The 24,830-nt window shown below is 40.3% G+C and overlaps 2 protein-coding genes across 3 annotated transcripts in view; one reads left to right on the forward strand and one right to left on the reverse strand.

Annotated features, from left to right (window-relative positions):
- The first annotated feature begins 306 nt into the window (after positions 1-306).
- Positions 307-10,778, forward strand: LOC145445625 (uncharacterized). Of its 2 annotated transcripts, none has more exons than XM_080323828.1 (8): positions 307-427; positions 2,526-2,612; positions 2,681-2,800; positions 3,103-3,180; positions 3,238-3,381; positions 7,447-7,593; positions 8,864-9,019; positions 10,542-10,778. In XM_080323828.1, exons 2-8 carry the CDS (start codon positions 2,562-2,564, stop codon positions 10,638-10,640), a joined length of 795 nt encoding a protein of 264 aa, XP_080179954.1. In that variant the 5' UTR covers positions 307-427; positions 2,526-2,561; the 3' UTR covers positions 10,641-10,778. The 2 variants fall into 2 exon arrangements, with proteins under 2 accessions (XP_080179954.1, XP_080179953.1); XM_080323827.1 differs by having other exon boundaries at positions 314-427; positions 8,864-9,025.
- Positions 10,779-12,474: 1,696 nt separating this feature from the next.
- The window catches only part of LOC145445601 (gephyrin-like), a 105,293-nt gene continuing 92,937 nt past the window's right edge, over positions 12,475-24,830 (reverse strand). The window contains exons 19-25 of the mRNA XM_080323796.1: positions 16,658-16,774; positions 16,503-16,592; positions 16,322-16,446; positions 16,156-16,266; positions 14,597-14,740; positions 14,153-14,307; positions 12,475-13,150 (exon numbers count right to left, since the gene is read on the reverse strand). Coding sequence (XP_080179922.1) covers positions 13,086-13,150; positions 14,153-14,307; positions 14,597-14,740; positions 16,156-16,266; positions 16,322-16,446; positions 16,503-16,592; positions 16,658-16,774 — 807 coding nt within the window. The 3' untranslated portion in view covers positions 12,475-13,085. The remainder of the gene's footprint in view (positions 13,151-14,152; positions 14,308-14,596; positions 14,741-16,155; positions 16,267-16,321; positions 16,447-16,502; positions 16,593-16,657; positions 16,775-24,830) is intronic.

The following is a 24,830-nucleotide window of genomic DNA, read 5'->3' on the forward strand; positions in this document are numbered from 1 at the left end:
CATTTTGCAAATTTAGAGGTTTCGTGGACGCCCTGAAAATGCTTCGCGGACCCCCGGTTGAGAACCGCTGGACTGTAGGATGCGGAGACTCTGAAGCTCAGACTCTACGGATTTCGCCAAGACTTCGAAAGTCTCCCGATGGCTATGGGCAGTCCGTTTCCACTTTGCGTAAACAACGAGTCGTCTGGTAATTCGTAAATAGCATTTTGGCGTGGAGAATGTGGTGTTGGTAATCATTGTTTAGGTAATTATTACGTGACATTGTATTGCACCCGCGGTCGAGGGTGTAGCCATTCCTTAATAGCCGAGATGCTATTAGGTTCTATACGTCCAGCTTATATTAAAGCAGTATTGGACTCGGCGTTCTACGTTCTTTTGGTCATTGGATATAGGGTGAAAGTCAGGACAGTATCGTCCCAGTCGAGAAGTGAGAGACGATTCATTCGAGTATTGAAATTATAAGAACGTAGCCAATAGCAGTCAATTTGTCAACGAAAATTGTTGTTCCGATATTATCTTCCACTGTGGAAGTATTGAAAACTGGATCGTTATCATCGTGGCATACGAAACATGTAATGGAAGCTGTACGCACGTTTGTGGAAATAACATATATGTGAAGTCGACAAGTGGTGATCACCCCACAGCATTGTCAGAAAGTGCAATGGAATAGGTCTGGTCGAAAAAGAGACCAAATTATCATTAACCTCGTGTAGAACAGGCATTATATTCTTCGTGGTAGCATAAAATTTTCTTTAAATTTCAACTAAACCAGTGGTTATGAAACTGTTGGGGGCGCGAAGGTGCGATCAACTGAATTTTTTCCGCGCTTTGCGCGTTTACCCTTGTTGCTCTGCGTATAGTCCGAGTTCCATATTTGAGAATTCTCTCAGAAACAATCATAACCTTATATGCCATTAAACTTTCCGTTGGGATTGTAAGAATACTGGTTGCATTTTGTGATATGACTTTTAGGGGTACGAGGTATTTTTCACTATCTATCGTGTTTGAAGAATTTTTGAGAACTACCGAATTATCAACGTCATTTCATAAATATTTTCATCATTTCAAAGCATCACAAAACTGCGATATAAGAAAAGACAGGAAGATGTCGAAACTGATACTTATACTGATAGCGCGGGTTATTTTCCACAAAATGTTTTGAACTATAGGGATGGCATTCTGCAGCGCACTGCGCGTCGAAATCGAAAAGACACTGCAGGCTATACTGTACAACTTGAGAGTGCATGATGCCCTTATTTGTACATTAAGATGTTTTGAAGCTTTTTGGTCAAAATGATTAACTAAATATACACTTACTTGTATTTGAGAGCTACAAAACTAAATCGCCAGAATATTTCTTTATCGTATCATAAAGGATGATACTGCTTAGTGTTGTTACCCCCATTCATGTTAAAGTTAAGAGCTTGGTGCAGTTCGATGTGAGCGAATCTCTACCCCACTCTCAGTTGATTTAGTAGTCGCACAAATAGGGTTGCATTTAAAACAAAGGGTGTTTTAAAACACTTCGCTTAAAACATGTTTTAAACAGTGTTTTAAACAAAGGCCTTAAAATTTTTTTAGGTTGTAAAATTATGCCCTAAATGAATGACTACTTTGCAAAGAACATGTTGTATGAGCCTACGGACAATTTCCCGATGTAGCCGACGCATACCGATATGGGATGGTTGGAACCCTCAAAATAGTCTATTCAACAGCAAAGTACAGATGTTTCGTCAAAGAAGCTGTATTTACCCTATATTTTTAATTGTCAATGTCAATCCACCATGATGTCACAATTGAATATTCGTGATGTCATGGCTTGAAAAAAACACGAAGAAAACAATAAAAAAATGTTTTAAACAAGGCCTTGTTTTGAAACTATTTGTTTTAAATTTATTTTTGTTTTAAATGCAATCCTACACGCAAAGCAATAAAACAATACCCAATAAATTAACTCGCCCGTATTACCAATCGCAGAGGAGAATTTGGGATGTGTACAATGTGTACATCGTTTTCGAACCAAATGCAGTGAACCTGTGGCCTTACCCGATGGTTGTTAACAACCTGGATTTGATTCCGAAAATAGCACATACAATTATACCGTTAATTAGTCGAATGGTCTAATAGGGAAGTCCCAGTGCGAAACCGGACTTCTATCACTTACCCATTGTTTTTACTACATTCCTTAAAATAGGGGGCGCCAGACCTAGGCAATTTTTGCAAGGGGGCGCTGGAGAAAAAAAGGTCAAGAGCCACTGGTATAAACTTTATGTCTACTGATGGAAGGTTGAATGTTGCAGTGCCTATTTAGCGTATTTTTAAACAGTCGGAGATATTTCAAGTCGCATGCGCTTGTCTGCATGCCTCATTTCAAATATTCGTACAGTTCTTGACCAAATTACAAAATATCTCGTGATGACACACAGTTTGGAAATGACCGGTTTATGGTGTCCGATTTCAAACACTACTCTCAGGTCGTTTCTACACCTTTTTTTATTGTGTCGTGATCTTGTGATGTTTTATAGAGATAAAATTGTCAACAATATACAGTAAAGTGAAGTATGAGAGGAAAGTGCATAATCTGCACTCAAATTTTTCTTGCGTCTGATCAGGTTAGTATTGTGAACGTCGAATCGAGGACAATGTACCCTTCAATTTACTGTATTTTCTTTGAATTTAGAATATCAGTGTAACATTTTGCGGACATGTTTACCATGCAGAATGTCTTTCACGGTGGTTCTTGGAATGTGGATCAATTAAAACATGTCCACAATGCAGATCAGAGTTGACTAGCAACCGGGTACAGTCTTTATTTACATATTTATATATATTACGTCTGTAAATGCGTGCCGGTAATCTTGGTAATGGCAAATTGTAGTGAACTCGCTACTGATGATAATCCGTGATTTTCACATAAAATATTTTCGAAGTGGTTCATTTTGCATGATCAGATATCGGGCAGCTGACCAAGAGCCAAATAATGTTCTAGGTCGATGCGTGATATTGGGTTACAGTTTGCACCTCATATTCAAGAGCAATTTATGAATTATAATTGTATCACCATATAGCTTACGAAATAATTTATTGCGATATCTTTGACAGGTGGTTCGAAAGATATTTATGCAAAATTGCAGCGAGGACGAATTGGACCCGTTCAAGTTGAAAAAGAAAGTGCAGGAGGTGCAAAGATCCTCACAATGTGTTTGCAGTGTTCTATTCAATTGTTTCTTTTCGCAGTGTCAAACACAATTGATCAAGCTAAATTCAGATATGCAGAACCTGAAGGAAGAAAATGAAAAATCCGAGGCTACAAACAAACTTCTGTGCGAGGAATTCGATTCGTCGCTCCAAAAGTGCCAAAGTCTCCAAAGCAAGTTTAATGTAAGTTGAAAATGATAGTTATAATTAGGGCTTTATTCAAAACAAAAATCAATTTAAAACAAACATGTTCAAAACAAGGCTCTTGTTTAGAATATGTTTTTTAAGTCGTGACGTCACAAATATTCAATTATGACGTAGTGGATTGACATTCACAATTAAAAATGTAGGGTAAATTTAGCTCATTTGACGAAAGATCTACGTATATAGCTGTTCAACCGACTATTTTGAGGTTCCGAACGATCCCATATCGTAGACGTTGGCTAGGGTGGCAGTCGTCCATATAAGCTCATACAACATGTTTTTGGAAAGAATTTACACAATTATGACAGTGGTTCAGGCTCATGTGAACGCAAACCTTTTTAAAAGGTTCTGTGTGAACGATAACGCGAACCTCATGACGTCACGTGACGTCATATTGCTAATTGCAACCCTGCATTTCAGTGAAGTGCAAGCTTATATCAATGTACGCGATACCTAGCGACGACACAAGTCACATAATGCCACAATGCTGAAGTACATATTGACGTTTTATACGTCGCCAAATGTATCAACTGGGGCAATCAAATCATATAATGATCCCATAAAACCAATATCTTCAATCGATTTGTCGACAATTTCGACGATGACTTGCAAGGGAATATGAGCTTACGCCTTAACGGTCTAGGCCAGACGGACAACTATGTATTCGGCGTCTGAGTATTGCTACGTTGATATTGAGCAGAGTGTAAAACGGGTTTCTTTTCTATACTTGCTACCGATATCACCTCATTAACAAGTTACACTGCAGTAGCCAATACCTCAATTGCACGGATTTCGTTTTTATGATATAATAAACATATGAAGTCAAGATCGAATCCGTGCGCCTGCTACATTTTTACCTCAGACAACGATATCAATTTCATTGATTGGTTGAATATTGAATAAGCATCATTCGCGGTGACTACCTACGTGTAGTGTATCTCGCTCTTGATGTTGTGTGATTGCGGGTCAAGCTCATAGCAGGGAGTCAAGCTGGATATTTCGAGCAAACTTTTGTAACAAAGCAAGTAAAATTTTTGAGATTGTCAAGGTGCATGCTCGGTTAGTATTGATTGTTTTTATGCTGCCAGCGCCATGCATAGAGTGGCCCGCAGTTGAAATGCAATATATTTCAACCAAAGATGTTATAATGAAGGTAAAATTGTAATATATGAAATAGGCTCACAGTGCATAGAACCTACCAAAGTTCGTTTGTGAACCTGAACCTCTAAATTCCTGAGGTTCACACACAGAACGTGACCGTGACCGTGACCTCAAGTTCACACCATCCCTAGTGTGAACCTCTGAAAGGTTCAGGTTCGTCTGAACGCGAACCTTTTTAAAAGGTTCTGTGTGAACGCGAACGTGAACCGCATGACGTCACATGACGTCATATTGCTAATTCCAACCCTACATTTCAGTGAAGTGATAACCTATACACCAGTGGTTCCCAACGTGGGCGATTTGGCGGTCTAGGGGGCGAAAATGACGAAGGGGGCGACAGGGGGGCGAAAACAGCAAAGGGGGCGATAGGGGGGCGATGACGCGTTAAACGGCTGACATTTTTTTTAGTCAACCCACGGAAATTTAGTTACAAAAGTGTGTCAAATTAGACATCGAGCCGAAAATTTGACCTTTTTTTTAGTCAACCCGCCGGTGATTACAGTTTGTATGCCCAATTTTCGGTACACAAAATTTGGGGGGCGATGATCGGTGTTGACCTTGAAAAGGGGGCGATGGGTCGAAAAAGGTTGGGAACCACTGCTATATACCTAGCGACAACTCGGACCACATAATGTTACAATGCTGAAGTACATATTGACGTTTCAAACGTCGCCAAATGCATCAACTGGAGCAATCAAATCTTGTATTAATCCCATAAAATCAATATCTCCCGTCGTTTTGCCAACAATTTCGACGAGGTCTTGCAAGGGAGTATAAGCTTACGCCTTGACGGTCTAGGCCAGACCGGACAATGTATTCGGCGTCTGAGTATTGCTGCGTTGTTATTGAGCACAGTGTAAAAACCGATATTACCACATTAACAAGTTATACAGCAGTAGCCTACGCCCCAATCGCACGGATTTGGTTTTTATGATTCAATAAACATATGAAATCAAGATTGATACCGTACGCCTGCTAGATATTTTACATCAGACAATGATATCAACTTAATTGATTTGTTGAATAAGCATCATTCGCTGACTACCTACATGTAGTGTATTTCGTTCTTGGATGTGTGATTGCGGATCAAGCTCACAGCAGAGAGACACTATATTCGAGCAACCTTTTGCAACAAAGCAAGTAAAATAATTGAGATTGTCAAGGTGCATACTTGTTTAGCGTGTAATTTTTTTATGCTGCCAGCGCCATGCATATAGTGACCCGAAGTTGAAATGAAATAACTTTACACCAAATATGGTATAATGAACTGTAAATTGAAATATATGAAAATGGTTCACAGTGCAGAACCTACCAAGTTTCGTTTGTGAACTTGAACCTCTGAATTTCTGAGGTTCACACACGGAACGCGAACGTGAACCGCACGTTCGCACCATCCCTAGGTCATAGGCTTTAGCATTTACGCCTACTAACGAACACAGAAAAACATGACTCGACCTAAATCGACTAAATGCTAATTCAAATCCAGCCTGATGAGGTGCCTGTCACATAGGTTACATTTTCCAGGTTTATCATGATCCCAAAGTATATCGGCTCTGATTGAAATACTATTCGAAGTCGTTTCGGCATCTTCATATCCTTTAATCTTATCGCAATCCTGTGGTGTTTGGAATTGATAAAAATACAAATAAAACTAACCAGATCTCACACTCTTAGCGAGAAGAGAGTGTGTTCACGCCCAACGGACCGAAAATAATGGATCACGAAAGCAGAACCCTAACCAGATCTCTCACACTCTTAGCGGGAAGAGAGTGTGTTCACACCCAAAGGGACTGTGTTCACACCGAAAGGACCGAAAAATATGGATCACGAAAGCAGAACCTAACTCATAATTATATCGTGATCATAAATTCTACGTGCCTATACGCGCGTGCATAGTTTTGATTGCAATGTTGAACTCGATTTATACCAAGGTATGAATAAGTCTGAGGCAGGTTCTGGTTTCGTGTGCCATGGTTGTATAACTGTATATCACACCCGTATACCAGGGATCGTACACAGGTGGTAATACACCCTTTTCGCTAATAGCACACTTATTATTCATACATATTTATATATACAGCTCCGTTGAGACTTCGTGAAATCTACATTGGACCGACAAAGAATATAGATATTAGCTATCACTTGAGAAATATTGCATCAGACATACGTTGATGTTGCCAAATTAATTCGACTCGAAGCTTTTTGACTGGCTCTCCTCAGGAGCGAACGCCAGTAAATGAGGTCGACCAAGTCCGAAATATAGAAAGAAATGTGTCGTTGTGACGTCATTTACTGGTGTTCGTTCCTAAAGAGAGCCAAGCGGGCGAGCCAGGCGTCGTCTATATCCAAACTCTACCGTTGGCCCTTGTCAAAATGTTAACGGGTGGAAATGCATCTCTGTACTTCAACACGATTTTTAGTCATGTCGGAGTGACAAAATTTGCACATCGTAAATACTATAATTTAAAAAATGGCCGAAATTTCAATTTGGAAGAACTCGGCATCTACTGGTTGGAATTTAGTCAGATTTGGTGTGCATCGTTTTTTTTAGGCAACCTAGCGATTTAATCACGTAGCAAGAACGATTTGAAAAGAAAATTTGAACAGCCCTAATATACAGTATAACAGCTATGCCATTGCAGTTATCTTCTTGAATACAATAGACTGGTTATCAATTGAAGTCGTAACATATAGCCAAATTGGTAATCACTTTGATCCACCACATCTGAAATATATCAATTGCTGACTATTACTGCGATGTCTGTATTGGCTCTTTGAAGGAAACCTACTATACAAAGATGAATAATGAATATGTATTCGCTTTACTTCACGGAGCTTATATATACTATGGAGCAGGGGTTCTTGAATATTTTTGGTATACAGAGCCTGAAGAAAGAAAATGAAAAATTAAAATCGGGTATGGACAGCCTGAAGGAAGAAAATGAAAATTTCGAGGCTACATACGAACTTCTATGCGAGGAATGCGGTTCCTCACTTCCGAAGTGTGAAAGTTTCCAAAGCATGTTTGACGTAAGTTCAAATGACCTATGTCGGTGACTGTCTCAAGTTCGAGCATTTAGGCCAGTCATTCCCGACGTGGCGATATCGCCCCCAGTGGGCTATTTTGAGAAACAATGAAGCCAAAAGACCAAAGTGGGGGACTGGGGGTCCATATAATTTATTAACACGGCCAAAAAATTGGACGTGAAACCGGCTTCTTCTGCATATGACTTGAAAAAAGTCAACCCAACAGAAGATATAGACGCGGAAACCGATTCTCCGTCCACCTACATGAACCTTTTTGGTCATTTCACCAGCGATCAAATTCAGATCAATAAATTTACTGTTTATATGTCCTCTTTTTCGGACCCGTAAATATCGGGCGAAAATTTGTGTCAAGCTTGATTAAGGGGGCGATGAGTCGAAAAAGGTTGGGAACCACTGATTAATTAAGGCCTACTATAACGAGCGCACAAAATCATGACTGAACCTGAATCGACGAAAGGCCTATCCAAATCCAGACGAGAGATGCCTGCCATTGCCCACGGAGTATATATCTGACCACAAACCCCTTATTGCCAACACCCTCATTCCCTCTTTGAGGATTTTTTGGGTTGAGTACGGGGGGCGCTAATATTTTTACCTTGCTCGAATCTGCAGATAGCAGGAATGAGCATCAAATTGATAAGTCGTATGTAAAGTGGCGAAACGGCATAAAATCTGGCGTACAACAAATAATTCCCATAAATAACTGATTTTAATTGACGTAAATTTAGGAGAAATTGGGGGGCTCTCTGACTTGGAATCCGACTTGAATCTGGTCCAGTCGATCCATTTTCAATTCGCCAGAGTTACACAAAGGTGACATTGGCGTGCGACTCGGAGCTTAGTGGCTTGTTTGCAACCCTGGATAGAGGTGTCATTAGCAAATACTCATTCAATGTAATGTATTTTCCAAAGGGAGCAGTGGAAGAATATAAGGTGTAACAGCCACAGGCATGAGCTGAATATTCGATGTCCCAATTGAAATCGCCTGTCACCACGCTGATTGTTGTGCGTAGAAGGATAGAATTGACAAATTATTGGTTAATTAGGGAAGAGCAATTTAGCAAAAACTCTGTGGCACGCGACCGGGAACGGTTTTATATGAACAATGACGGGCAGTGGTTCATTTTGGTAACTGATCTGGCCAAAGTTTGATTGTTAGGAAACTCTGCATTTTTTGTTTTGTGCGAGTCCGTAACTGCATGTGTCAATATGGCATAGCAGCAGTTACTTTTGCATTTTGATGATGTTACAGAAATTGAGCACGGAGCATTTCCACCTGAAGGCACTCGCGCTCACGGAGATGCCATTGGAGTCGGTGAAGCCACAAGCTGTCCCATCACTGGCGGTTGCGATGACGGTGGAAGTCAGCCTACCTGATAACAGCAAGGATACTTTGAAACTGCGAAATGAAACGGTATTTATTTGAACTTACGCAACCATCACACCAAAGCAGTGGTTCTTAACCTTTGAACCATTGAAATCACTAACCAGTCCTCGCACCCCATCTTGAAATATATAATATGTCATTCTAATGTGCAAATAACCATTTTTCTTATGTAAAGTGGACTTGAAAAATCATGATTCGCATGACGCATAGATAAGTAGTCGCTCAAGGCAGCAATTTAGCAGTGGCCCCTTCAGTTATGGTACCAGACATGAAATGATTACTTCATGAATGTAATCGATTGCGATCACGATCACTTCTGAATCACGCGATTACGATTATGATTACAGAAAAATTTGCAAGTGTTTCTTCTGTCAACAAAGCGTAACATGATGTCAACAAGAGGGGGACCTAATTATCCGATTATTACACGACTGTTGCCTGCATATTTTCTGATGAATTGCTGGTACTGAATTTCGAAAGAATTATGTCTTTCCAAATTCCCAGCATCTCTTTTTTTCGGATGACTACCAGTCTCCGCGCGGTAATTTCCATGCATAGGGGAGATGTGGTACCGATGAGACACTGGGACCAAAAATACTTGAAAAACTATCTGTGATAATCCCATGATTACAGTACGCGACTTTGTCTACAAAGGCATGCTGGCAGAATCTTTCCTGACATGCAAAAAACTTCGACCTGCGTCCTGACATGCAAAAAAATCGACCTGCTTGAGTTATGGGGTCTGTGACAAATAATTTACGTTTTAGGGCAGTGGTTCCCAACCTAGGGGTCGTGAGAGCATCTGAAGGGGGGCGCGAAGAAGCGGTCAATTGAAAACATTTTTCGCGCTCTGCGCGAATTACCTCCAATTCACGCGTGTCTCTGTATATAGACCGAATTTCATATTTTTAATTCTGTCATCAACAGTCATAACCTTCCATGCCATCAAACATCTGAGGTTGCTAGCATCCCGGTTGGATTTTGTGATATGACGATAAGGGGGGCGCGAAATTTTTCACTATCATAAAGGGAGGGGGGTGTCTAAAAAGGTTTGGATCCACTGTTTTAGGGGATATAAAATGATTTTGGATCGACATAATCACCTTCCAGACTAACAAACCCGCAATATCAGCGTACCTATAATGGCACATATTTTTGACTTAATACCATATCCTCGAGGGGACTATTTTCAATTCAATGAACAATATTTATAGGGTGCGGGACCTATGGTACCATAGCCGAATCAAGCAAAATAGTTGGACCAACTAACACTTAACAACAGAAACACGCCGGCATACATAGAGGCAGTATATCATAGTTACCTGTGGTGTTTTATTTTGCAATTTTTAATCCATCGTTACCACATCTCCCCTATAGCTGATTTTGATCTGCTAAGACATTTAAAAATGTCCAAAGCTGCAGGACTGTTCGATTCAATCTGTCATATGTTATATAGGCCTATGTCCTCTTCTATATGTGAGTTTGATATGAATTACTGTTTTCAATGTTTTTATGCTGAACGGATCAGTCAGTGCTTTTTCAGGTGTTGAAAAGAAAGAACAGTTCGGCGATAATACCACGCAGTGCACCGAAGAAGCTGAAAGGTGAGCATGTGCAAAAAGCTACTCGGCACAGAAAGTGATAGAAGCAGAGTCCATTTTCGTCATAGAAAAATTGCGACTCGAATCAAAGTTATAGCCATGTTCCCTTCGGATGTATTTCTTTACTAGTTCATGTTTGGATCACTTCCTGGCCAGACAAATAAATATAACTCCGATCATTCACGTCTTCCATATGCAATTTTGCATAGATACGAGAAATTCTGCCACAAGTGCATTCAGTGTAGCCTAATCACGAAGGGATGAACGATTACCGAAATCATAATTTGCAATGTTTCCGAATGCAGATTCAGTGACGAGCATAATTCAGACTGTATTTTGCGCCTGTTGGGTGGGATAGGGATTTTGTTTCGAATAGTTGTATCCAGAAGTTGACAGCTTGTGATAGCACTGGTCTCATCTTGAACTCTTGAGAGCATGTTGCGCCTGCTATGCTTCTGTGACAATTGATTGCTGCTTGCATAGACAGACACCATCAACATAAAACGATGCACACTGTATTATCAGTGTTGTGTTATACTTTCATTCGATGACAGCAGCACAGTATTGGCGTTCGGTCTACTTACCCAAAAGTCTGCATGTCACTTCGACGTAACTGTGCGGTGCTGAGCTGTTCAAAAAGCGCACATGCCGTAACTGTGGCAATAAAATTAGTATTTCCATAGACATTTCTCTGCGTATCAAGTTTTTAATTCAATCCCATTCTCCTTAAAACTTCATCAAGTAGGCCGGCTATGTAGACTATAGGTATAGATCTTGCGGAGTAGCACCAGGCTCGCTAGCAGCTGAGCATCGAAATAGCGTAGGCTAATGGTGAAGCGTCCGGCTTCATGATCGGTAGGTCGTGGGTTGGATCCCCGGCCGGGTCAGACCAAAGACGTGATTAGTAACACTGGTATCCATGACTTCCCTGCTTGGCGCTCATGCATTACTGGGATAACATGGAGGGGTGGTGCATGACTTAGAAAGCCGCAAAGTCTATATCTGCACTTCCTTGTCCAGCGGCATATGCACATCATGCACTCATGGTATGCATATGCACAGATCGTGTGTACGTGTATCATGAGTCGGTGTATATGCCGCAAAAACATCAAGGACAAAAATAAACTACGTCCTTTCCTTTCCATACGCATGTACTACTTAACTACAGCGACCACTGAATATAATCGGAAAGCTACACTTATCTGAAGTTATATCGCATTCCAGGCAACGAAACTAAAGCATACGTGATCCCGAACCACCTGTAGCCTAAGTCAGGCATCTGCTTCGAACTTTCACTACGTAACTTCTCAGATAGGTTACGAATGCTTGTAACCAGACTTGGAAATCTAGAAAATTCTCAGCTTTTCCAAATAACATCAGAATTAGATTACTGGCATTTTGCTCAAATTTAGTGAAATTAGACACTGACCACTGCTTGTAACATTGCTACTTGTACTCTACAATTATAATATTAATAACTTGATATTTGGAATTGAACAGTGGTAGTATTCAGTCGGCACCGGTTCTGTAGAACCCTCATGAAATTTTAGATCAGCAAACCGGTTAGCATTGGTTACTATTGATGAATTTTATAACAGAACTGAAAATATGACAGTGACTAGAAACAGCCGACAGAACAACTTCAATCTTAACACCTGATGTAGAATCACTTGATACTTCGACTACCTCAATCCTTTACTACGATACAGACGTTCCTCGCATATATCTCCAGGAAACCATTCAAAACTGAGGAGATGGATTGGATTTATGGATGGATTATGAACATGAGCCATATTTCCATTTCCCGTAAACAGAAACAATGCCCAGTAATTCGTTCGCATCAGCTAACTCGGTGAAGCATACAATACGAAGAAATACCCGTTCAAAATCCTTTTTTATTCACCAAAAGCAGAAAACGATCGAAGTCCGCATAAATTATCAAAAAATGATTGGATTGCCTTTTCCGTGATATAAAATTGGTCTGATGTCGAAACCAGGTGCCCTCTAAGCACAGTATATATTAACAAGTTCATCCACTTCCACATAGACAAGAATAGATGAACAGTAGAACACACACTTACACAACGAATCGTTCGATTACCTTGCCAGAGGTTGGGACACAGCCGGAAACATCAAAGAAGCACAATATAATCTGGATGGAGAAATAAGGTGTCTGAAGCGTAGCCTCCACAACAATTGAAATATATAATTGGGCCGGCCGTGTCCCAGTTCACAAGTCAACCTACCGATTCAGACACGCAAACGACGCTATGAAATGTTCTGCATAAATCCAGGCACCGGTGTTCACTAAACAACCAGTAAGCCCGTGCGCTGACATAGCCAGCGCACACCGACAATATAGGACCGAGTTGCCAAAAAAAAAATCAATTCATAAATCTCTATTACCTATTTCAGACCACCAAGGGCGGCGACAAGATGCAGTCAATATTTGCAGTTTTAATGCGCCACGGTCGCCCGTTATCTTCTCAGCTCTTCTTCAACTTGCCGTTGCTGACTTTGCTCTCCTCTTCGGAATCGACACTCTTCTTTTCTGCAAAATCAGCACAAGTCAGTGAAAAAACCTACGAACCAAAAGATATCGCAATATTCCCAAACAGGGAGATTAGAACAGGCTTTTTTCGGTGTGTAGGGGATGGACAGAGGCGGTGACATTGGTACTCAAGTAGACGTAGCAATTTCAAAGAAAGTAGATAAGCCTAATACGTATCTGCTCTAGTAGTGAAGTAGACCAAGCCTATGTAAATACTCTATAACAGTGGTTCCCAACCTTATCGGATGTCGGAGTTGCATTTCAAAGTTCAGAGTACGTATGGAGCCGCATGAAAACACTCGAGTAGGCTATACTCACCATCCATCTAATTCAAAAGCATGCACATAGACTTCTATAGATTCTATATCGGTTATTTTAGCATTGATAGACGCATATTGGCGAGGGCTATACATTGAAATAAACTGAAAATGCATATTATTACAACATACTATTATGTTGCAATGTGATAGCTCTTCATACATTCCAACACTTGATGCACAAGTTTGAGGGGGATTATACGCTGAGTAATACTGGACTTATTGCAAGTCATACTCGACTATGAGCCGTTATTCTGATGTTAGTAAAATTGTCTCGAAATTTAGTCTTCACAGAGACTGTAGCCTATATGAAGGTCGACGACCGGCAGAACTCAAGATATGTCCTTTTCTGACAGGTATTTATCCATGCGTGTGACACTAGTCTGTAAGAATTCTCTTTCCCGGTTTTCAGAAGCAGCCTTTGTCGGCTTTAGACATAACTAATATCCCTCATTTTTGCATTCACATACAGAAATTGACTATAACTATTCATAAAAACAAACCACAACTGTCGTCTATCATATTTTTGTGGCATTATTAGAGGTCAATCAGAGCCTCAAGAAATCTACCTTGCAGCCGTGGTTGGGAATCACTGCTCTAAAATAATAGGAATTCTTCATTACTGATTAGTGACCCCCTCTGGCCATGTATTGAACAGAGAATTGAAACGATCAAAGTAACTTACGCTTTCCTTTCGAGCCTTTGGACTTTGCTGCCGGTTTCTTTTTAATAGACTGCGCCGTGAACTGCTTATATTCCTTGTTTCGGCGCGACCTCAACTGAAGGTACCGCCATAACATCCACATTTGCAGGGTGGCCATTCCCGCCATGCACATGTTTCTGCAAGTACAAATCCCACTATGCCAGGTGTAGGGGGACACGTACACAAGACTATGTATGTGTACTCCCGCTCAAGTGTCACTGGCATTACATTATTTGTGCTCGCACAAAATTTTTATATACGGACTTTTCAACTAACCACAACGTCATAATGAGTGACCCTCAAAAACATGACTCGGAATCAAATCAAGCAGGTGGGTCTACTCAATGTCGTCAAGCCCTATATATAACCACAGAGTCTGGCTGCAATTACAGCAGGAAAAAAATTGCAGTTAAACAGTAGGCGTACCTGATAAAACTGCTGTTAAAATTTCCAGCCGCCACATCAATTCCCTGTTCAGGAGCATTCCGCAAACCGAACCAAAACACGAGCACCGTGAGAGACAGCGACACAAATCGGACGACCGGGTACAGAACGGTCCAGACTTTGAATCTGGCGGGATAAAAATTTATTGCGTTACTTAAATTTGCGAGCGATCCAAACGTTGCGTGGAGACTGTGACTTGCTATGTCATGCGATTCAACCATTGATGAGAATGCTGGGAGGATTTGAATAGAACAAATCTAGTCGCAAACTAGATTTCTTTTGTTTGACAAAGAAATGAAACGTCAAGAAAATAAACGATGCTTGGAGCTCAACATTTGATTGCAGCCACACTAAACTGCAAATTTCAACACATAGTGTCAACATAAACATGTTTCTGGTAGGAAATATTAACATTGTATCTCTGCTGTCACCCCATGGCCTTATTTTACCCAAACAATTAATAAAAAAACTGCAAAATTTCAATTTCATTTTCCTTAGATAATTGCGGGTTTTTTTTTTTTCAAGTTCCAAACAAAAGATCGCATGTTTTGTCCGATAACTCTATAAAATATATGGTTTGACATTATAAAATATATCTATCTATATTATCTCCGGGTACAAATTTGATGGATCATTCTAGCATGCTGGAACTCATTCTTATCATTACATCGGTAACACTTGTTCATTGACTTTTTACCTTTCAAATGTTTGTTAGTCGTTTTCTCGATTGTAATATTTTGTTACGTCGCATCACGGTAAACCAAAAATTCGTATGAAATATCTGTCGTAAATGTGTCACTCAGGTTTTTTTTGAAAAGCTGAGATTCAGACCTGTGCTATGCTAAAAGTTTTTAGTCATAGATCTACCATGTCAAGAGGTACAGAACGTTGCAGTAAACTTACAGCAAATTGATGACAAAAATTAGGATTTTTTTTAATTATTAAATTTCTCAATGAAATTTCTACGAGATGGGTTGAACATAATCCTTGAAATTTTAGCATAGCACTGTCCTGGTACTTCTAAAGATGGCGTTAGATCGGAAAAAGGGCTTCACAATATCGAGATTTTGCATTCCCCGTGCCGGTTCATATTCTGTCCTTGAAATCCAAAAAAATCCACAATCTGCAGGGTTGAACTGATTTTGTTGGTTTTTTGTTTGTAGCATAGCGACATCTAGCAACTGTGAAAATTTCATAGTAATGGGTTAGCCGTCCGAAATTCAGGTTTTTGGGTTGCTAGTCCCCTCAAGATGTTAAAAAATGGACACGAGCCCCTCTGATTCCACTGCGACGGTTTGATCACAAAAATTGGACGAAAAAAAGGTGGGGTCAAAAATATCACAGGAGTTAACTGACAGCAAAGTTTGATATTAGTATCACAAATGCATAGAATTTGCTAAATTTCCAACATGGGAATAGGGTAGTAATGGCTACCTGAAAAAGGAAATAATTCATCTTGATGCACAACTGAGGCAAAAAGTCCATTACGTGTATCTTTCCTGCCATACATCCCTATACAGAACGAAAAAATATACACCAACCCGATCTGAGCATGTTCGTTTTTGTCAGCAAAATACAACATCCTCGAAGCATGAAAGACGCATTCCATCGAATAATGAAACATCAACGCCACCATGCAGAATTTCCAGAAGCTGTAAAGACATCACGTTACAACAAGTTCCGGGAAATTCTTATCGTCAAACTCACTGGAGAGCATATGCGACGGCAATAAACACAAAGTACAGAGAGTAATATTGCACCCGCGTCGAGATGTCCTCCTTACGCACTTTCTGAAGATAAAGTTCTGGAAACATATGAATCCAATACGACATCTGCAAGCAAAGTAGGTTAGAGGATATTTACTCGATTATACCAATACCAAACATACCTGGACAAGCATGAATAGTTTGTAAGGCCAGTCCAAGATCGTATGAGGGTAGTCTACCCATAGGGATGGGATGTCTTCACAAATTCCAGCCTGCAATTGAACACACGGAAAATAAGGCTACTTACTACTGCTTTCAAATGAAACTTGGAAGTTACCTGATACACTGTGTATCCTGCCCAGATAGCCGATACCCCGGACCATACGCTAAGCTGTCCCGATTCATTGAACTTGCTGGTTTTTGTCTTGGAAAGGTGGAGTTTCTTTGACATTTTCTGAAATGAACAATGAGTTGCTACTATTTCTATGTTGATAGCATTGAGAATCATTCAATCTTCTTAAAACTGTGTCCCCAGACATCTGCACATTGAGGAGCATTACATCTTCTGTATATCATTATGTTGGTCTGTTGCATAGTAAGAGTTGGAGTAAAGAGCACAAGTAACAAGCTAGGTGTTGTTATGTAGTATTCGGCTCAATACAGATACATAGTTACAAAGCAATTCACAAGAAAAACCGTGAATGTTTCATGTACGCACATCTGTGCACTTACATCAATCACGTACTCCTGAACAATGGCGTGCATGACAATGAAGAGAAGGGCTTGGAAGATGAGTGTGAATCCATCGAGCCACCCTCTACCAAATTCGGAAGGAAATTTTTCTGGAACACACAAAACCCAGCTCAAGATAATGAACTTAAATTAAACACTGCAGTTCAAAGTACCAATTTGAAATCTTGACTATAACAGTAACTGTTACACTAAAATTGAGCCAATGATGTCTGACTAACCATAAACTTCGCCGTCCTCGTCAGTGTCCTCTTCCTTAACACCATACTGCAGGAAGACAAACAACTTACAGAGTGGAGCAGTGATCTGAAAAAGTATCAACATCTTTAGTCTGCTAGCAATTGAAGACTTTCAGAGCTGCTAGAAATGGCTTCGAAATGGTAAAGTAAAAGCATCCTGCAAAGTGAAGAGAAAGTTACGCACCAAGTCTTGGGTTTGGGTCGTTCACTTATTAGTCAGTTTGATTATCTTAAATTACGTCACCACATTAAATATTGAGAATATCCAACTCGTACTATAGTAAATCAATTAACATACAAGTATTTCACATAAAATACGGAAATGAACAGCAGAAAAGCAATAATTTTTTCTTATCGTCCAGTACAATTTCAATTGATAACAAATAAAACAACCTTCTTTGAGCCATGACTGTTCAAAAGTGTAAGCTGGAAAAATGTTTTGAGTAAAACTTGTAGTATTCAGCAATTGAATTGTGCAAATCCATCAGTGGGAATGGAAAGTAGTAATATCAAATAAGCCTAGCATATTGCAGATCTTGGATATGCTGTCAAACTTACTTCAAACATGAGACCAACCATAAGCACGATTGCCATACATGAAACGATATCGGCATGGTTTTGGATCACGAACTCATGGCTCATAACCGGTGGGTTCTTTGGCTTCTTCCTTGGCGCAGGCATTGTGGAAAATGGTACAGATGGTCGGCTAGGCGAGACTTCAAAACTGATTTATGGAGCTGCACAATAGCGCCAGTTGCTAATGAGCTTATACAGGGCCCTGGAAAATTCACACGTCATGAATTTCCTTAACAATCCATATATTCATTTATTAAAGAATTAGCTGCATCTCGAAAGCCTGACCATAATAGGAAATCACTTGATTACATCAACTTGTAAGACACTAATTCTTATCACAGGGGCGAAGTAACATTACCATACATCGCATGATTTTTATTCCGTATAGCGTGATTGTTGTTAAATGTCTGGGTTACCGGCCTGAGAATCTTAACCTAATTCCATTCGACATATAGATTGACAAGCAATAGCCGTAGGCAGTAAAATCAATAATTCGATTTTGAACAGGTCGGCATTTCGTCAATACACATGTCACATTTCCCTAAGCTCTCCATGACCACTCGCCAATCGTGACCCTATAGTGACCCTCAACCCAGTCAAATCTTTTGAGGCGAAAATCATAAGAGAGCTGCCTTCAATTCGAATTTATAAGACACATTTTCGACTTGCATGCAGTTCGTGAATTCTATACTGTATTTCAAATACATCAATGCCGATTCATCTGCCCCACATCATTCTCATTCCTTCATTCATTCCACAAGCTTATTCATCAAATATCATAGCGAGAATAAGGCATAAGGAGGGGCAAATAAAAATCGCACACATTTTAAAGGCCGACCCGGAACTACTGCACAGGAAACAAAACGCGCCGCAATCGTAAAAAGTAAACACGTCGTACATCTAAGCATGAAAAATATGAGTTTTTAGTTATGACGTTGCAGCCTCGGCACCACGTCCTACATTGAAAATCAATGAACCGCATAAATATCGCACTAACATAGTTTCAGTAGATTTATTCAACCATTCGTGGAGTTTTTGTTGAATTGAAGTCTTCTTAAACAATCTGTAATCATGCGATCTGTAATCTTCTCCGTACGGATTATCATTTCACCTATTTTTACGGAGGCGCGTATAGAGTGGCGAAATGGTTCCTCTATAGAATATAAACGTGGAATGGCAGCGACCGATTTTGCAGCTTCGTTCCGCGTCGCTGAAGCTTTACTCAGACTTATTTTACGGCAGCTACTGGAGAATTTCTGGCAATCCAAAAGTGGTCTTCCAGAGCTCAGAATTTACTGAATCCGGTCTTGATCGAAAGCTACTGTCGCACTGATTTCGAAAATACCAATCAAAATATGGTCCGGCTCCGCACTTAGATGAAAAATCACCCTCAACATCTAAAATCCGCATTGTTCAGAACAATCGGATGACCGTAAAACAATGACCATAACAATGACCCATTGCGGCTCTTCGATTGTTCGGACAATGCCGATAATTCAGACTTGGAGGGCGAATTCTAAGCGGTTCAGTGCCTGGTCATATTTTCATTTACATTTTCGGAATCAGTGCAACAGTAGCTTTCGATCAAGACCAGATTCAGTAAATTCTGAGCTCTGGAAGACAACTTTTGGATTGCCCAAAATCCTACAGCAGCTGCCGTAAAATAATTCTGAGTAAAGCTTCAGCGAAGCGGAACGAAGCAGCAAAATCTGTCGTTGCCATTCAACGTTTACATTCTATAGTTCCTCCAAAGAAAATCACCCCACATTTTAACAAATTTACGTGAAAAGGTGCAACTATTGTTCCCAAATATAGAAAATAACTGATACATCAATATCAACCGAACGACCATCATTGTCAACAACGCCAGAAAAATTAAAGGAGCTCAATCAATATCCGCTGTCCGCCTTTGTTCAGTGCAGTTCAACAGTAGAAGACACGAGGAAGCTGGAAATTGCCAAGTTTATGTATCAGTTCCATTGTGGTCACAGTTCCAAATATTTAAACGACTACTTCACCTCGGAATCAGAAGCGCGCAACTATTAAACACGCGCGTCCTCGAAAGAATAACTACCATGTTTTCAGGATGGAATACAAGAAAACACAATGCTCTATCAAGTCAGTGTTGGGATGACTCGAGTCATGACTTGACTCGAGTCAGACTCGAGTCACCTTTTTCGTATGACTTGACTTGACTCGAGTCACTTTGCTAAAATGATTTGACTTGACTTGACTCGGGGTATCAAAAATGTGGATTGACTCGTGACTCGGAGCAAAATTCACGAGTCAATTTCAAGTCATCAAGTAATCGGTGTCGATAAAAATCACTGTGTCTCACGTATATTCGAATTGTTCACGAAACGCTGCTGTAGCCCGCGAGAGCGACCGATCATTCAATGATCGTGCGTTTTGTTACGTGGAGTTGACATTTCAGGATCAAATCGTTCTGAAGGGTGATCGTATTGTCATACCGTCGTCCATAAAAGGCACTATTCTCAAGCGACTTCATGCCAGTCATGTTAGAATTCAAGGTTGTGTACGCCGGGCTCGTGAATGTTTGTATTGGCCCAACATGGTTAACGATATTACGGACTTCGTATCAAGCTGTCCCACATGTGGCTTACACCAACCCAACCAACAGAAGGAAAGTCTGATTTCACATCCGGTACCAGGACGTCCTTGGCAAATAATCAGTAGCGATTTATGTGAATCTGACGGACAACATTATTTGATTACAGTTGATCACTACTCGGATTATTTTGAGGTAGATCGACTAACCTCACAGACTTCTACAGCAGTTATTCGCCGCTTAAAATCACATATGGCACGTCATGGAATCTGCGAGAAATTGATTACTGACAATGGTCCATGCTATGCTGCTCATGACTTCGAGGCATTTGCAAAGGAATATGAGTTTGAACATGTGACCAGCTCTCCAGGACACAGCCAATCGAACGGAAAGGCGGAATCAGCTGTCAAAATCTTCAAATCGTTACTTCGTAAAGCGACAACTGACAAAAAAGACATAAATATTGTACTGTTGGATTGGAGGAACACTCCAGGCGAGACTGTTCCTGGCTCTCCAGTACAGAGGCTATTTGGAAGACGCACCAAGACCTTGTTGCCAATAGCAACTAAACTGCTTGAGCCGAAAATTGTTTCTGATGTCATTCCATCGCTTATGGATCGGAAAAGAAAACAGGCAAAGTATTACAATCGTGGTGCAAAAGACCTCGCCCTGTTGAGTCCTGGTCAACAGGTTCGATTCAAAAGGACAGAAAATGGCTTGTGGCTCGAAGCGGTGGTGATTAAGCAACTGAATGATCGATCGTACATTGTTAAGGCGACAGATGGAACGATCTACCGACGCAACAGAAAGTTTATTCGAACTACTGTAACTCGCCCGCATGTTGCATTTGACTTTGACGACATTTCGATTGCCAGACCAGCAGTAGTGAACAGCGACACTAATGGGTTGTTATCTGGTTCCAGTAGCAGCAGGCCAAGTCGTACGGTAATTCGACCGGCATACTTGCAAGACTATGTTACAACTTGATTCGTTGCTGTAATTTATATCCTAATTCGGTTCGCTTCGTTTTCTATTATTTTGTGATGTTTTGAGAAGGGGATGTTACGTGGGTTATTGTATGTATTATGATGATGCTTCCCTGTAAAGTAGCAAGGTATGACGTCATGCCTTACCCAACTGTGCATGACCGCTTCACTCGTGCTTGACCGCTTCATCTTATATATCATCTCTGGTTGATGGCACATGGAAGCCATAATAAATGTATACCAAGAAACACGTTTTACTGAGCCTCCATTGTTCTCTCACTCTCACAAATATATTGACCGCAAACGAAGTTGAAGCTTACAGCTTACTTTGTCGTAAACTAGTATAGTAAAGTAATTTGATAGCAAAATGTATATTTCACTTCTCTGTTCTTACCTTAACCAAACCTCTTGTTTTATTGAAATTGAATTCGAATATAGTTTACATATAGTCCATACCAATTGGCACAGGCTCGAATTGTATCATATCAATGTGTAAATAGGTAATGTATTGCATCCTATCAATTCGTTTCTCTATTCTCTATTTTGGATGGTGACTATAAACTGAGGGTATGCAATTACTTACGTAGTTTAGCAGTTCTACGTAGCCTATATGTGACCGATACAGCGACTTCTTGCGTGTATATTTAACTCTATATTCGTTAATCGGTTCGACATCAATGACCACTCAACCTGTATTACAGACAGCTAGCAAAATGCAATGACGTAATCATGCTTCATACTTGGAAAAGGCAACTTGACTTGAATTGTGACTTGACTCGTGACTTGACTTGACTTGACTCGACTTGACTCGAGTCACCTCCAAAAATCGAGTGACTTGACTTGACTCGAGTCACCTTCGAAAATCGATTGACTTGACTTGACTCGAGTCAAAATGTGCAATGACTCGAAATGACTCGTGACTCGAAGGTAGTGACTTGATCCCAACACTGTATCAAGTATGCCGGACCTGCAGAGTGGAACAGCATCTCCCCGGCTATCAGACAGTCGTCGAGCATGTACACATTCAAATCGAAATACAAGCAATTTTTACTGAATCAATAGTAGTTAGCTCTCAAGATTACCGGACCCCAATCTGACATATCGATCTCGCCTACTGAAACACGCAGCATTCATTTTGTCGCTTTTTACTTTTGTTATCCTATTCTTTTAGCCAGTGCGCATGCCTCCTATTTACATACCGTAGGCCAAGGTGGGTGTCTGATTAAAATACTACTCCAAGTCGTTTCGGTAACCTCCTATCTTTTCATTATATCGCAGTCTGGTGCTGTATTGATTTGATAAATATTAAAAATATGATGATGGAATGCTATTATGGGTCATACTATTGAACTGAAAAAATTGTTAATAAACCGAACTGAGTCATCTTGCGTTAGTCAGGCAGACGAATATACGTCTCGGAATTCCGTAAGTAGCAAACTCTCATCACCTGCTAAACGTATGCAAACTCTTGACCAACTCTACTTTTTAAAACTACTTACTTGAGTACTTCACGGCCCTTTCATTTTCTACTTTCGAGCAGCAACGCTGACTAGTTGGCCCTATTTCGATCATAGCTGCATGCCTATAGTTCCCCAGTCCATCTCTTCACCTATCGCTGGTCCATTTTATGATCATCATCCATAGGTGGTCAGTAGGGATGGTGTGAACGTGAGGTGCACGTTCGTGTTTTGTGTGTGAACCTCGGGAATTTAGTGGTTCACGTTCACAATCGAACCTTGGCAGGTTTTGCACTGTGAACCTTTTTCATATATTACAATTTTCACTTCATTATAACATCTTTGGCTGAACTTTATTGCATTTCAACTGCGGGCCTCTCTCTCTGCATGGCGCTGGCAGCGTGAAAAATCAACACTAAACGAGCACGCACCAAAAATTTTACCTGCTTTGTTGCGAAAGTTTGCTCGAAATATCCAGCTTTCGTTTTGTGAATATTTAGTGACTCTCTGATGTGAGCTTCACTCGCAATCCCACAACATCAAGAGCGAAATACACTACCTGTAGGTAGTCAGCGAATGATGCTTATTCAACCAATCAATGAAATTGATATCATTGTCTGATGTAAAAAATCTAGCAGGCGTGCGGGGTCAATCTCGATTTCATACGTTTATTGTATAATAAAAAACAAATCCGTGTGATTGGGGTGTTGGCTATTGATGTATACCTTGTTATAGTAATATCGGTAGCAAGTACATAAACCCGTTTTACACTCTGATCAATATCAACGTAGCAATACTCACACGACGAATACATTGTTCGGTCTGACCTGTACCGTTAAGGAGTAAGCTTATATTCACTTGCGAGTATCCTCGACGAAATTGTCGGCAAAGCGACGGGAGATAGGCTATTGATTTTATGACATTATTATATCATTTGATTGCCGCAGTTGATACATTTGGCGACGTTTAATACGTCAATATGTACTTCAGCATTGTTGCATTATGAGGCATGAGTCGTCGCTAAGGTATCGTGTACGTGTATACATTAATATTGACTATGACTTCACTGAAATGCAGGGTTTGAATTAGCAATATGACGTCCCGTGACGTCATGAGGTTCACGTTCGCGTTCACACAGAACCCTTCAAAAAGGTTCGCGTTCACACGAACCTGTACCTTTCAGAGGTTCACACCATGCCTAGTGGTCAGTAACAAAGTAGGCTACTTATAGGCTACTTTTTCGAAGTAATCAAGTAGTTTTCCTACACTTGCATTACTTACGCAAGTAAAATCGAGTGTTCCGCTACTTCTACTTCGAAATATATTCTGGTCTACATACTTCCTTTTCACTATTTAAAGTTTGTCAAGTAGAAATAATACTCATTTAATGAGAGAGATCATGAGACGAATAAATTTATGGGCAATTATCACGGAGTACCAATAGCAATAAAATTTTCACATTAAGTTGAGTAAAGTTCATAATTTTCGTCGTGCTTCGACAAGGATAGATATGGAGTGACGGAAAGTATCTGGCGATATAATTTAGGTAGCTGATTGCGTGTTTCCTTTCACAGTCGCCTACATGACATATTTCATCACAGTACATAGGGATCAGCAAAACGCTTGGAACTATGGTATTGTAATCTAGCAGCACATGGCGTGTCCTAATCTGGAAACGGTGCTCCTTGACTTTTAAACGTTCAGTCCTGTTTTAGTCGACCACCGTGAAATATTTCTGGACAAAAGACATGAAATATGCTTCCACCATGTAAAAATTATATTTGGATTTTTTTTTACGAACAATACGTGGTCACTTTGAGTTCTTGTAATTAATTTCAGTTCTTTTGTCAGGAGCGCATGCACCATGATGCAGTATATGCAGCACTAATGCAGTAGGCCTACAGATTCTATTTTCCGGAAAATGAATGTAAAT

The sequence above is a fragment of the Botryllus schlosseri genome, chromosome 8 (genome assembly GCF_051294905.1).
Source record: "Botryllus schlosseri isolate E-star chromosome 8, Bs_hap1, whole genome shotgun sequence".
In the NCBI taxonomy this organism is placed as follows: Eukaryota; Metazoa; Chordata; class Ascidiacea; order Stolidobranchia; family Styelidae; genus Botryllus; species Botryllus schlosseri.

Coding starts and splice junctions, on each gene's coding strand:
- LOC145445625 (XM_080323827.1), top strand. CDS start 2,562: ATGAGAGGAAAGTGCATAATCTGCACTCAAATTTTTCTTGCGTCTGAT. Junction 7,594..8,863: donor GTTTCCAAAGCATGTTTGAC/GTAAGTTCAAAT, acceptor ATGATGTTACAG/AAATTGAGCACGGAGCATTT. Junction 9,026..10,541: donor TGAAACTGCGAAATGAAACG/GTATTTATTTGA, acceptor GTGCTTTTTCAG/GTGTTGAAAAGAAAGAACAG.